At 40.0% G+C, this 12,736-nt stretch overlaps 1 protein-coding gene across 1 annotated transcript in view; it reads left to right on the forward strand.

Moving 5' to 3' along the window:
• The first annotated feature begins 6,396 nt into the window (after window positions 1-6,396).
• LOC136873054 (ubiquitin-conjugating enzyme E2 J1) overlaps window positions 6,397-12,736 on the forward strand; it is a 37,712-nt gene continuing 31,372 nt past the window's right edge. Inside the window, exons 1-2 of the mRNA XM_067146681.2 lie at window positions 6,397-6,673; window positions 6,774-6,979. Of these exons, the coding sequence (XP_067002782.1) occupies window positions 6,637-6,673; window positions 6,774-6,979 (243 nt within the window). The 5' untranslated portion in view covers window positions 6,397-6,636. The remainder of the gene's footprint in view (window positions 6,674-6,773; window positions 6,980-12,736) is intronic.

The raw sequence follows: 12,736 nt of genomic DNA on the forward strand, positions 1-12,736 counted from the left end.
CATTACAAATGTCACTTTTGTCTTCAAAACATTCATTCCCTAGCTTGATACGTGTAATATTGATTGTTGACTTTGAAGGTTTACCAAGAACTTCGTTTATGAGTTGCCAGGTGTGTTTAGTGTTGTGTAGATTGTTTTTAAATTGATTATCATAGTACTACTTCTTGAGAGTCCTTTTCAGGGTTGTAACTCTATTGCAGTAACTTTTATATTCTTCTTTAATTATACTGTTGTGTGGGTGTTTTCTCAATTTACTGTAGAGAAGTGCTTTATGCCTGCAGAGTGATGCAAGTTCTGGTGTGCACCATGCATTCAGAATGGTGTTTGCATTTTGATGATGAAATTTTCTAACTGTCGATGCATAGTCAAGACCACTTTGAATGTATCTGGTTAAAGCAGCATATGAAGCATTTATGTCCCCACCATCTACCCACTGGAATTGGTGTTGCTCAAAATATGATCTAGCCCTTTCATAATCTACATGTTTATATGAGTGTCGTTTTGGCTCACTGGGAGTAGGATATTTCTGTTCTTAAAAAGGATTTTGTACCGATTATTTAATGTAATACTTATTGTCATGTCAAAAAGGGAATGGAACAAACAACTTCGACATTTAATCGATAAATATTAACAAACATGAATTATTATATTTTCTTAATGAAAGGAGTGACATCTCCAAATTTGTATTTAATCCATCGGATGTTGTATATTTTATTTTCATTATAGTATAATTATTCAGGGTTAAATTCAATTATCCGCGATTTTATCAAGGAATAATAAATAGGTTTTAGAACTTTTCTTTGATTGTCATTTTTCCGGAAAAATATTGCATCCTAAATTTCCCTCCGTTCATTTATGCCTTTAAGTTAATTAAGTGTTATATTATGATTTTTGTCGCGAACGTACCATGGCCCTGGGAGGCCATTGGTTTGATTCTTTGGAATGGAGGAGTGCAGTTGATCCTTGCACGGTCGAAAGAGCTTTTGCTCACCCATCACTTTGAAGTTTATTTTTCTTCGTTTTCTAGATGAGGTGGCATTTGACTCTAGACTAAAAATGCGTGGGTGGTATGGTTGCAGTATCTTGCATAGGACGGGACTCGAACCAACATGCGCTCAGTTACAAAGCTAGGCGGCTAGTACGACATTCTATGAACTTGGTATTTCATCGTCTTGCGGAGCGCCTAGCACAAGCAGAAAACAGATGCCCAGTGCCCAGCGGCGCCGCCAGCCTCCCTAGGTGGAGAAAAGGCATCTACGAGAGACAGATAAACGTTCTAATTTTTTATAACTCTTCTTCCTGCTCCATCACCAGTTCAGAAATGTGCTGTCATGTGATTATTAACACGGCACGCCATTGGCCATTTGCGTGTGTGCTTATGTTTCGTTCAAATGAACGAGGTAGTTCATTTGTGCTCTCGCGGCATTTCGTTCAAATCACCGCCGTCTCGATTCTCCTATACTGCCTGCTCTATGCGAGCCTTTTCGCGACTACGCTGCGACAACATTTCTCCGCTAGATGGCAGACATAGACGCACAATGTTCTAAACTTAGTCTAATGACGACAGCCTACAAAACAATATGCAGTATGGTCAATCAATCAATCAATCAATCAATCAATCAATCAATCAATCAATCAATCAATCAATCAATCAATCAATCAATCAATCAATCAATCAATCAATCAATCAATCAATCAATCAATCAATCAATCAATCAATCAATCAATCAATCAATCAATCAATCAATCAATCCTGATCTGCATTAAGAGCAGTCGCCCAGGTGGCAGATTCCCTATCTGTTGCTTTCCTAGCCTTTTCCGAAATGATTTCAAAGAAATTGGAAATTTATTGAACATCTCCCTTGGTAAGTTATTTCAATTCCTAACTCCCCTTCCTATAAATGAATATGTTCACTGAAGCTCGTAAATTACATCAATAATATTAAACATCGGCAATATTACATGTATGAAGTCGCAGTTCATGCACAATTTAAATTTTATTTATTTAATCGTATGGCCTCAGCTACCGTGTGCAGACATTTCAATTTGACGCCATCTGGCTGTCTCCTCGTCAATTTCGACGTTCCGTTTTACTCTAGGCCACCACTAGATGGCAGACCGAGTAAACCGAAACTCTCTTGGGCGTCTATGGCTGAGATTTTTAATGAATTTTGTCGGGTAAACACCAAATGTGTCACCAGAGATCTTTTACATGCCGACATCGTACGACATGGAGTGTCGAATGGACTTTTTTCCGCCCTTCAAAAATCCGACTACCTCTGCCGGGTTTGAACCCGCTATCTTGGGATCCGGAGGCCGACACTCTACCGCTGATCCACAGAGGCAGCTGCACAATTTAAAGATTTGCCTGGACGAAGGCTTGGCGTGGTACCGAACTTTTTGTGTTCTTGCCAACGCAATATCAAATAACAGAGGTCTTACGAACTTGGTTAGGATAATATCACTAACAGTTTGCTGATGTTATTTGACTTCACACTGTAACAAAACACATTCTGAAAGTTTTTTTTTTTTTGCTATTTGTTTTTACGTCGCATCGACACGGACAGGTATTACGGCGATGATGGGATAGAAAAGGCCTAGGAATTGGAAGGCAGCGGCCGTGGCCTTAATTAAGGTACAGCCCGAGCATTTGCCTGGTGTGAAAATGGGGTACCACGGAAAACCATCACCAGGGCTGCTGACAGTGGGGTTCGAATGCACTATCTCCAAGATGAAAAAAAAACCCACAGCTGCGCGCTCCTAACCGCACGGCCAACTCACCCGGTATTCTGAAAGGGAAGACGTTGCAAGTCCTCGTATTACGCTCGTACGTTTGAAGGACTTCGACAGTAGGGCACAGCAGCTTAAACGAACTCCTGCAGATGCTTCACCAGAGCAACAAAAATAAGGTTTCGGGTATCGAATTCCTCCTCTGTCCTGATGCATAATCAGTTCCATTTAGCGGTGTCGAAGCTTTAGGCAGTGAGATGTTGCTGACACAAATGTCACAATCCATCCTCTCTTCAACAACACGAACCTAGTACCGGCAAATTAGGATTCGATTTCCTGTTTTTTAGTTTGATTGGAATATTATCGTTTGGATATCTGAGGTTGCCCAAAGTGTCTAAACATGAATACGTTTGTTTTGTGATTGTCCATCACAATTCTTATCACAAGGAATCCACTACCCTCCACGGCTTTAATCACTTTATGAAAAAAATCCGCAGCCTCTTCTGTCATTCGACCAGGTCAGGAATGGAATGAATGAAGAACCATCTAGCAGCGAGGATAGGAATTGTGCCGGCTACCGAATCCTGTCGCACTCCTCCGGGGAAATGATTAATGAATGACAGATGAAATGATATTCGAGAGTGTTCCTGGAATGAATATGACAGGAAAAACCGGAGTATCCGGAGAAAAACCTGTCCCGCCTCCGCTTTGTTCAGCACAAATCTCACATGGAGTGATCGGGTTTGAACCACAGAACCCACCTGTGAGCGGCCGGCGCGCTGCCGCCTGAGCCGCGGAGGCTCCATCACCTTCTGATATAAGGTGTAAAGGCACAGATATGAGCGTAATCTGAAGATATCCAATTACTTCCTTTATTAGGTCCTTGCCTGGATAAAGCCGACAGCCGCTTTTCTCTTAATTCCCTTCTAGACGGTATTTCATTGAGTCTTATCTTTTCTGGCTGCGAACCACCTTGCCGAGATTGGCAAAATGGTACACAACAATTGAATATTTCGGGGAAAGAATCTGAAGTTTTAGTTCTGCGAAAAACATACCTTGCACAAACGGAAAGAAACAAGTACCAACACCTTAAAATCACTTTTGAAATGTCTATAAGCATAACCTGATTAATTCATTTAACAGTTCTATACAAAATATCTCTTGTACGAACGGAAGTGACCAGACACGTTTACTTATTGTACGAAATAACTCAGGTTTTCACACACATTCATGCACCAATAACACAGTAGTCTACACCCACACTGATAGCGAAGATTGTGCGTCTACTGCTGCACTCTTACGGTGACTTGGAGAAATATTGGTAGTCGCGCCTTCCTGTGTTAAACTAGTGGCATAGAACAGGCAGTATAGGAGGATCGAGCCGGCGGTGGTGCAAATGAACGAGGTAGTTCATTTGTGCTGTCTTCATGGAAGCAGCCCTCGCGGCATTTCGTTCAAATGAACTAGGTAAAGCAACAGCACCAGCGGCGCAAGAGAGATACAGTAGTATTCCGTGCGGGACTCACCGCCGTCTCGATCCTCTTATACTGCCTGCTCTATGACACTAGTTTAACACAGGAAGGCGCGACTACCAATAGTTCTCCAAATCGCCGTAAGAGTGCAGCAGTAGACGCACAATCTTCGCTGTCAGTGTAGGTGTAGCACTGTATTATTGGTGCATGAATGTGTGTGAAAACCTGAGTTATTTTGTACAAGAGTAAACGTGTCTGGTCACTTTCGTTCGTACAAGATATATTTTGAATAGAACTGTGAAATGAATTAATCATGTTATGTTTATAGATATTTCAAAACTGATTTTATGGTGTTGGTACTTGTTTCTTTCCGTTCGTGCAAGGTATATTTTTCATAGAGCTGAAACTTCAGATTCTTTCCCCGAAATATTCAACTGTTGTATACCATGTTGCCAATCTCGGCAAGGTTGTTCGCAGCCAGAAAATATACGACTCCGTGAAATACAGTCTAGAAGAGAATTGAGAGAAAAGCGGCTGTCGGCTTTATCTAGGCAAGGACCTAATGAAGGAAGTAATTGGATATCCTCAGATTACTCTCGCATCTGTGCCTTTACACCTTATTTCAGAATCTGATGGAGCCTCCGCGGCTCAGGCGGTAGACGCCGGCCTCTCACCGCTGCGTTATGTGGTTCAAATCCCGGTCACTTCATGTGAGATTTGTGCTGGACAAAGCGGAGGCGGGACAGGTTTTTCTCCGGATACTCCGATTTTCCCTGTCATATTTAATTCCAGAAACACTCTCGAATATCATTTCATTTCATCTGTCATTCATTAATCATTGCCCTGGAGGGGTGCGAAAGGCTCCGCCAGCCGGCACAATTCCTATCCTCCTTGCTAGATGGGGGCTTCATTCATTCCATTCCTGGCCCGGTCGAATGACTGGAAAGAGGCTGCGGATTTTTTCCAGAAGGTGATTAAAGCCGTGGAGGATAGTGGATTCCTTGTGATAAAAATTGTGACGGACAATCACAAAACGCCTTCATGTTTAGACATTTTGGACAACCTCAGATATTCAGACGATAATATTCCAATCAAACTAGAAACAGGAAATCAAATCCTAAATTGCGGGTATTAGGTTCGTGTTGTTGAAGAGAGGATGGAGTGTGACATTTGTGTCAGCAACATCTCACTGCCTAGAACTTCGACACCTCTAAATGGAACTGATTATACATCAGGACAGAGGAGGAGTTCCATACCCAAAACCTAGTTTTGTTGCTCTGGTGAAGCATCTCCAGGAGTTCATTTAAACTGATGTGCCCTATTGTCGAAGTCCTTCAAGCGTATGAGCGTATTACGAGGACTTGCGACGTCTTCCCTTTCAGAATACCGGGCGAGTTGCGGTTAGGAGCGCGCAGCTATGAGCTTGCATCCGGGAGATAGTGGGTTCGAACCCGACGGTCGGCAGCTCTGAAGTTGGTTTTCCGTGGTTTCCCATTTTCACACCAGGCAAATTCTGGGCTGTACCTTAATTAAGGCCACGGCCACTTCCTTCCCATTCCTAGGCCTTTACTATCCCATCATCGCCATAAGACCCATCTGTATCGGTGCGACATAAAACAAATATTTTAAAAACTTTGAGAATGTGTTTTATTACAGTGTGAGGTCAAAGAACATCAGCAAAATGTTAGTGATATTATCCTAACCAATTCGTAAGACCTCTATTATTTGATATTGCGTTGGCAAGAATACAAAAAGTACGGTACCACTCCAAGCCTTCGTCCAAGAAAATATTTAAATTGTACATGAAGAGGCCAACTGCGACTTCGTGCAGGTAATATTGCCGATATTTAATATTACTGATGTAATTCACGAGCTTCAGTGAACATATGACCATACTGCGTAGTGCTTTGTAGGCTGTCGTCATTAGAATAAGTTTAGACCATTGTGAGTCTATGTCTGCCATCTAGCGGAGCAATTTTGTCGCAGCGTAGTCGCAAAAAGGCTTGCATAGAGCAGGCAGTATAGGAGGATCGAGACGGCGGTGGCGGGACTTGAGTTAGTACGTAACTTTTACAATAGATGGTGCTTGCTTACATCTTCGTCCTCCTTTTTAATATGCTGTATTTTCGCGTGAACGACTCGTTCAAAATATTTGAACGAACTCGTACTAGTTCAAATAAACGAGTCGTTCAAATGAACTAGTTAGTTCATGAACGACCCAACTCTACAGTGGGAGGTTGAAGTTCAGGAAAAAAACAACGATCATCTGATGTGTTGTTATCCTACAGGGCCACGTAAAATTTTTAGTTGAATTTCCCCTAGATGTATATATTAACCACAAACAGCACCGGTCAATTAGTTAGCGGATATTCGTAGCACCATACTACGTGTAATAGTGAGATATCCTAAGGTCATTTGTGTCTAACAAGATAACATGGATTTTGAAGGAAAATATAATATAAAAAGCCCAGGTTTGTTTGTAATAAGGTTAAACTTGTTCCTTGTTTTATTTCCGTTTGTCAGCGTCCAGAATTTTATGTTTTTCTTATTTTTATGCTTCACTTATTAAAGCTGTTAAGAGGCTGATGAGAGAAGCATGTGAATTGAAAGATGCTACAGAGGAGTATTGGGCTCATCCTCTGGAAGATAATCTGTTTGAGTGGCACTTCACTGTTCAGGGGCCTCCTGCTACAGATTTTGAAGGAGGAGTATACCATGGACGAATACTTCTCCCTCCTGAGTATCCTATGAAGCCTCCAAATATAATATTGTTAACAGTAAGTTTGCATGTCAGTAATTCTACTCCTAATTATTACTTGTGATGGAGATTTCAATCTGGTGTCTTATGAAAATACAAAGGGTACATTAAAACATTGCTGCTGTTAACTTGAGTTATGAATATCCATGTTCCTGTTTTGTGTTAACGTATATGGTTTGGTGATTTTGTTGAATGGCCTGTTTTGTCCCCGATTAAAATATGTGGACCTATATTGGTTAGTTTTTTTTAGGACATGTTCTGAACCCTTTTTGGTGCGATATCTAAATCTCATACCAATGCATGATAGTTGTAGTAATCGACATGTTATCTTTTGGTGTTCCGTGATTTCCCATTTTCACACCAGGCAAATACTAGGGCTGTACATTAATTAAGGCCACGGCCGCTTACTTCCCACTCGTACCCCTTTCGCACCCCATCGTCGCCATAAGACCTATCTGTGTTGGTGCAGTGTAATGCAACTTGTAAAGAAAAAACCTCAGGGTGTAGGCTGACTTAATTCAATACTTTTTATAGAATAAAGCGAAGTGTGCTTGAACTGCTTAATATTGCTCAATATTTTTTCATCTTTGCAGTTATCTTTCTTCAAAATAGGCCTATATATTTTTTTTTCTATTTGTGGTTCTTTGTGGATGAGTGTGTTACCTAGGCTGGGTACGAAGTCTAGTGCATACATGTAGTAGATGAGGACAGCATAATGCGAACGGCAAGACTAGACAAAAAGCAAGTTTGTAGATTTATGAGACTGTAGACATCTTGATCACACCCATGGGACTTTCAGTTTTCATTGGAATCCAAATAATTTTAAAAATGTTGCATACTTTGGTTAGAAGCCAGTGATAAAGCTACTCAGCTATCATGACCTTATGTCTAGACATTGGACTTGACAACACTAGACAGTCGGAGACAAATTATAATAGAACATAATGAAGGTGCTTGTGCGTTTGTGGTGCGCACATGCACGGCTGTCATTACAAGGACACTGATACAAGTGAATTATGTTGATGTTCACATTGCAGTACAGGACAAAATCTTATATTAAAATATAGAACAAGGAAAATATGTTCAGGTTAACAGTTTTACAGTGAATGGAATGTTCAGTTAACAGTCTAAAATCCAACTTTCGAACCTTCTTAGAAAATAGATTCAGCAGATCTGTTGATTTTATAACTTTGTGTCCATGAATGTTTATTTAGTTTGTTTATTGTCACTTTTTGTTTATTTTATTTAAGTAAAAATTACATGGGTGGGAGGGTTTCTAACCCCCTTGGCTACACCCCTGGTCAGAGAGGAACATACTAGGTGTTGATGATTATTGTTTAAAGAGGAAGTAGAACTCTTAACACTAATCAGAGGTAAAATTGAAGAGGTCCTACCCTATGAAGAAAACTTCCACAAGCAATTCTAAATGGAAAGTCTTAAGTTCCAATGAGGGAATTAGATTTTTCACATTAATTGAGCCAATCAAAAATAAGGTATAAGACTTTCCAGGCATTGGCACTGTAAAACCAGGTTTGACACTAGACTCGTCGAAGTGGGATATGTCTGGCCCTACTGACTGACGCTGGGGTGTATGCAGGTGAATTAATTGTGGATGTGTATCTCCTGGGGTGTGTCGGTTATAGGGTGCAGTTAGACATTTGTTAAATTTGTAGTCCTATACTTTAATGTCAGTGTCATCAACTGACAGTACATAGTCCCATGGAATATCTTGTGCATCTTCAGTAAACATACTGTAGTCAGCTTTTGAAAGATCTCTGAATGTAATAAACCTTAGTTTAGTGTTTTGAGTCTTTAAGGAATAGGACATTTATATTAAGTCCTGGTACAGTTGCCTGTCAAGTAGCAAATATGTAAAATATACCTGTATTTAAGCAGTCTGCCTATTGAATACATAGATATTTATTTTGATCTAAAACATGTTTCTTCCCCTAAGGGACATAATCAGCTAGAATATTTTACAAAATACATCAGATATAAAATCACATTAATGTATTGATAAGACACGAGTTAAAATACACTGGTTCAGTGTAGAAACAGGACTTCGACAAGGAAGTGTGTTATCCCTTTACTCTTCATAACAGTCTTATTAATGAAAGATGAAATGGAAGTATAAGGACAAGTTATTGATGCAATCAGGAGATGGAGGAATATGGAATTCGAGTCAGCTGCATCCGCTTAACGTGTCGTACTGTTGATAAACTTAACCATATTAGGTATTTTGTTTGATCCTGTAATTGACTTGTCTAAATCTATTAAAGAAACTATTTAAAATAGGGAAGGGAATGCTTATTGTTCCTGAAACATGTATGATAGAATAAATAATTTTCAATCATTAAAAGTGTATTGACAAGGTGGACCCAACATAAACTATTTTAAATAGTTCCTTGAATAGATTTAACGTGTCCTAGCCACTTCAACCATGCAACACTCGGCCTTTCTTCCAGTGGCATGCACTGAAACCCTACTACCACAGTGCTGCTTGGGTAAATAACTTTGTATTTATATTTTCTTATTGTTCCTTAGAATACTTTTTATAAAGTTTAAAAAACTGCTAATATCTAAACCAAGTACAGCAGGCTCAATGATCCGCTCGTACTACTGCAGTTTAGCTTCTCCAACGAGCTGGGTTTCCTTGCTGTTGCGAAAGAGAGCTACCCAGGTGAAATTTAGCCTAAGTTGCTTGGATGACTCATGCACTTGAAGCTTCCTTGTCCTTGAAGCTGTGGCCCCTCCTCAGACAGCAATTTACGGTGACAGGCCAGCTAGCTTAGGTAGGGCCTGTTAGTTTTAATACTTGACACTCAAAGTGTTCAGTGCCACACACTAGAGGCTACAATAAAAGTATTAAGTTAACAGTATAGCCATTTATACATCATCTTGCTAATAAAAATAGAGCCTGTTTATGAAATAAATTGTAATATGAAAATGAAAATCCATAGCCTGTGTCCAGTCTTTCGACCGGGTCAGGAATGGAATGAATGAAGCGGCGAGGGTAGGAAATGTGCCGGCTGATAAAGCCTGTCGCACTCCTCTGGGGCAATGATAAATGACTGATAGATGAAACGGAACAGAAGATGTACGAAGACAGAAGGAGATGGCGAGCGCTTGTACACCACACCCGGGAAACTGGAGTTGGGAAATGATGATGATGAGATGAAATGTTAATGGAGAGTGTTTCTGGAATGGAATATGACAGAGAAAACCGGAGTACTCAGAGATAAACCTGTCCTGCCTCTGCTTTGTCCAGCACAAATCATACATGGAGTGACCGGGATTTGAACCACGGTATCCAGTGGTGAGAGGTCGGCCTGCTGCCACCTGAGCCACGGAGGCTTCTTCAATTTTATTATAAAAGAATATATTTTATTTTTGGATTTCTGCATGTATAAAGTTTCTTTCGAGCAATTCATTGATGGCACGTTTACAGAATGTTTTCCGATAGTCGCAGAAAAATATTTAGGTTGCCCAACATGAACACAGAGCTAAGCAAATGTTGTATTTGGTTGTCTGTAATGGTGGTATATTGTGAATTTTTGTAGTGTTCCTCTTGGATTACAGGTGAAGTTTTCGCAAGTTCTGTGCCATTATTGATGAATATAACATGTGTTATGCATCATGACGCTGTAGATTAAGTTATGATGGTGTTGTCACTGCCGTGAATACCAATTTGGAAATATTCTTGCCTTTCTCAGGTAGACCTTTACACGAAAAATGCAGCCTTATAAAAGAAGGTAGGCCAACTCCAGATTTACCAGGCTTAACAAAACAGGTAAAAGGTTTCACTAGGCACTTTACTGCTTCCTCGTACGAAAAATATGTTTGGTTGACAGGATGCACCTGTTCTGTTGGTCTTGCCTTCTTTTTGGTAAAGACAGAAACACAAGCTGGACAAAAACGGGGTATTTAATCTGGGAACAGGGCGAGTTGCCCGTGCGGTTATGGGCGCGCAGCTGTGAGCTTGCATCCGGGAGATAGTGGGTTCGAACCCCACTGTCGGTAGCCCTGAAAATGTTTTTTTATGGTTTCCCATTTTCACACCAGGCAAATGCTGGGGCTGTACCTTAATGAAGGCCACAACCACTTCCTTCCCACTCTTAGCCCTTTCCTATCCCATCGTCGGCATAAGACCTATCTGTGTCGGTGCGACATAAAGTAGCTTGCAAAAAAAAATTAATCTGGGAAATTTCACCAATGCAGCTGTTTCTCACGAAGAGTCTATAGGACACATCAGAGCATCTTATCTCTTAGCATCATTTGGTAAAGTTAGGGTGGACACACAACTAGATGACCAGCTCATAATGAGAGGGTAAAACAAAACAGGGAACTCTGGAAGCGTTTTGTTAATGTTGTGTGCTTTTTATGTAAGCAAAAATTTTCTTTCCGAGGGCATGCTGAGTGTGAAACCTCAGTTAATAGGGGTAACTACATCGAACTGTTAAAATACACTGCAGAATATGACCCTCTTTTGAAAACCCACTTGGAGACATCCACAGTTTTTAGGGGTGTATCATATAGAATTCAGAGTGATTTAATTGATGCAGTGGCAAACTCATTGCTGGAAGAAATAAAATCTGAATTGAATGAAGGCAAGTTTGTTTAGTTTTAGTGGACAAGACGACTGATGTTTCAAATACTGCACAACTCATTTTACATGTTATAAATCTCATTTCTGGTCCGTGTTGAAAATTTACAGTTCAAAAATAATAAAGGTGTTCTTTAATCCACCTATTCAATACTTTAATTTTCACTTATAGTGGTTACATAAACAGACTATCAGTTAAAAGGGACATGTTTCGCCCTCAATTTAGGGCATCTTCAGCCTAAAAACAATCTTCAAGAGTACACCTTATATTAATATGGAAGCTAAAAGTTTAACCAGTTACTAAAATTCAGTACATAAAAATGTGAAAAATGATACATTATACAAACATGTTAATGGAAACACTGTCAATGATTAAACTATTTTGTCAGAGACTAAAACTTATTCCGTTAAAAATTCTTATTAAAATGGTTCATTTAAAATTGTTAGTGGAATACCAAAGTGACAATGACATAATGCCGACAACATGAGGGCATGAAACACAAGCACAAAAATGAATGTCATAAATACAAGATGTTCAAGGCCGCTGATGAAATCGTGAGCATAAGGTGAAACTGAAGCATCAGTTGAATTATTGCAGAAGGGGCCCTTAGCACCAGTAGGCAATATTATTGTCTGAGACCTTGTCAGGAAATATCAGTAGATACTGGAAAATGTTCTCTAAGAGAAGGAAAGGAAGGATTAAGTTGAACGCAAGGAGAGAATTCTGTTTACGTTGTTAGGAACAGATGAGGACTTACATGTATGTTGAAAGCTGTCATTTGCTATCTACTGTTGCGTTGGTAGCCGCCCTTCTGTTGGCTCTGAGTCTCGTATTATAACTGTGCTGCAGAGGCGGTAGTGAACTTGGAGGGGAAGGAATGGGGGAGCATTGGAAGGGAGGTGAGGATGGGTGGAGTCAACTGTGACGAGGCTGACAAAGGGGCGGAGTTATCTGTTTTGCTGGAAGTGGGCCTAATATCCGTAGGTATGGATGGAGCACTAGAGTATGAAGAATTAAATATATTCGGTACTCTAAATTTATTTGAACTAACTGTCTTTAATAATTTCGGCGTTAATTCATGTAAAATGCTTTTAGTGTCCGTGATGTCATTAAGATTCTGTTCCTTATTATACATCTGGTCTAAATAGATATACAAACTTTCTAGTTCGTTT

Source organism: Anabrus simplex, chromosome 1 (genome assembly GCF_040414725.1).
Source record: "Anabrus simplex isolate iqAnaSimp1 chromosome 1, ASM4041472v1, whole genome shotgun sequence".
Lineage (NCBI taxonomy): Eukaryota > Metazoa > Arthropoda > Insecta > Orthoptera > Tettigoniidae > Anabrus > Anabrus simplex.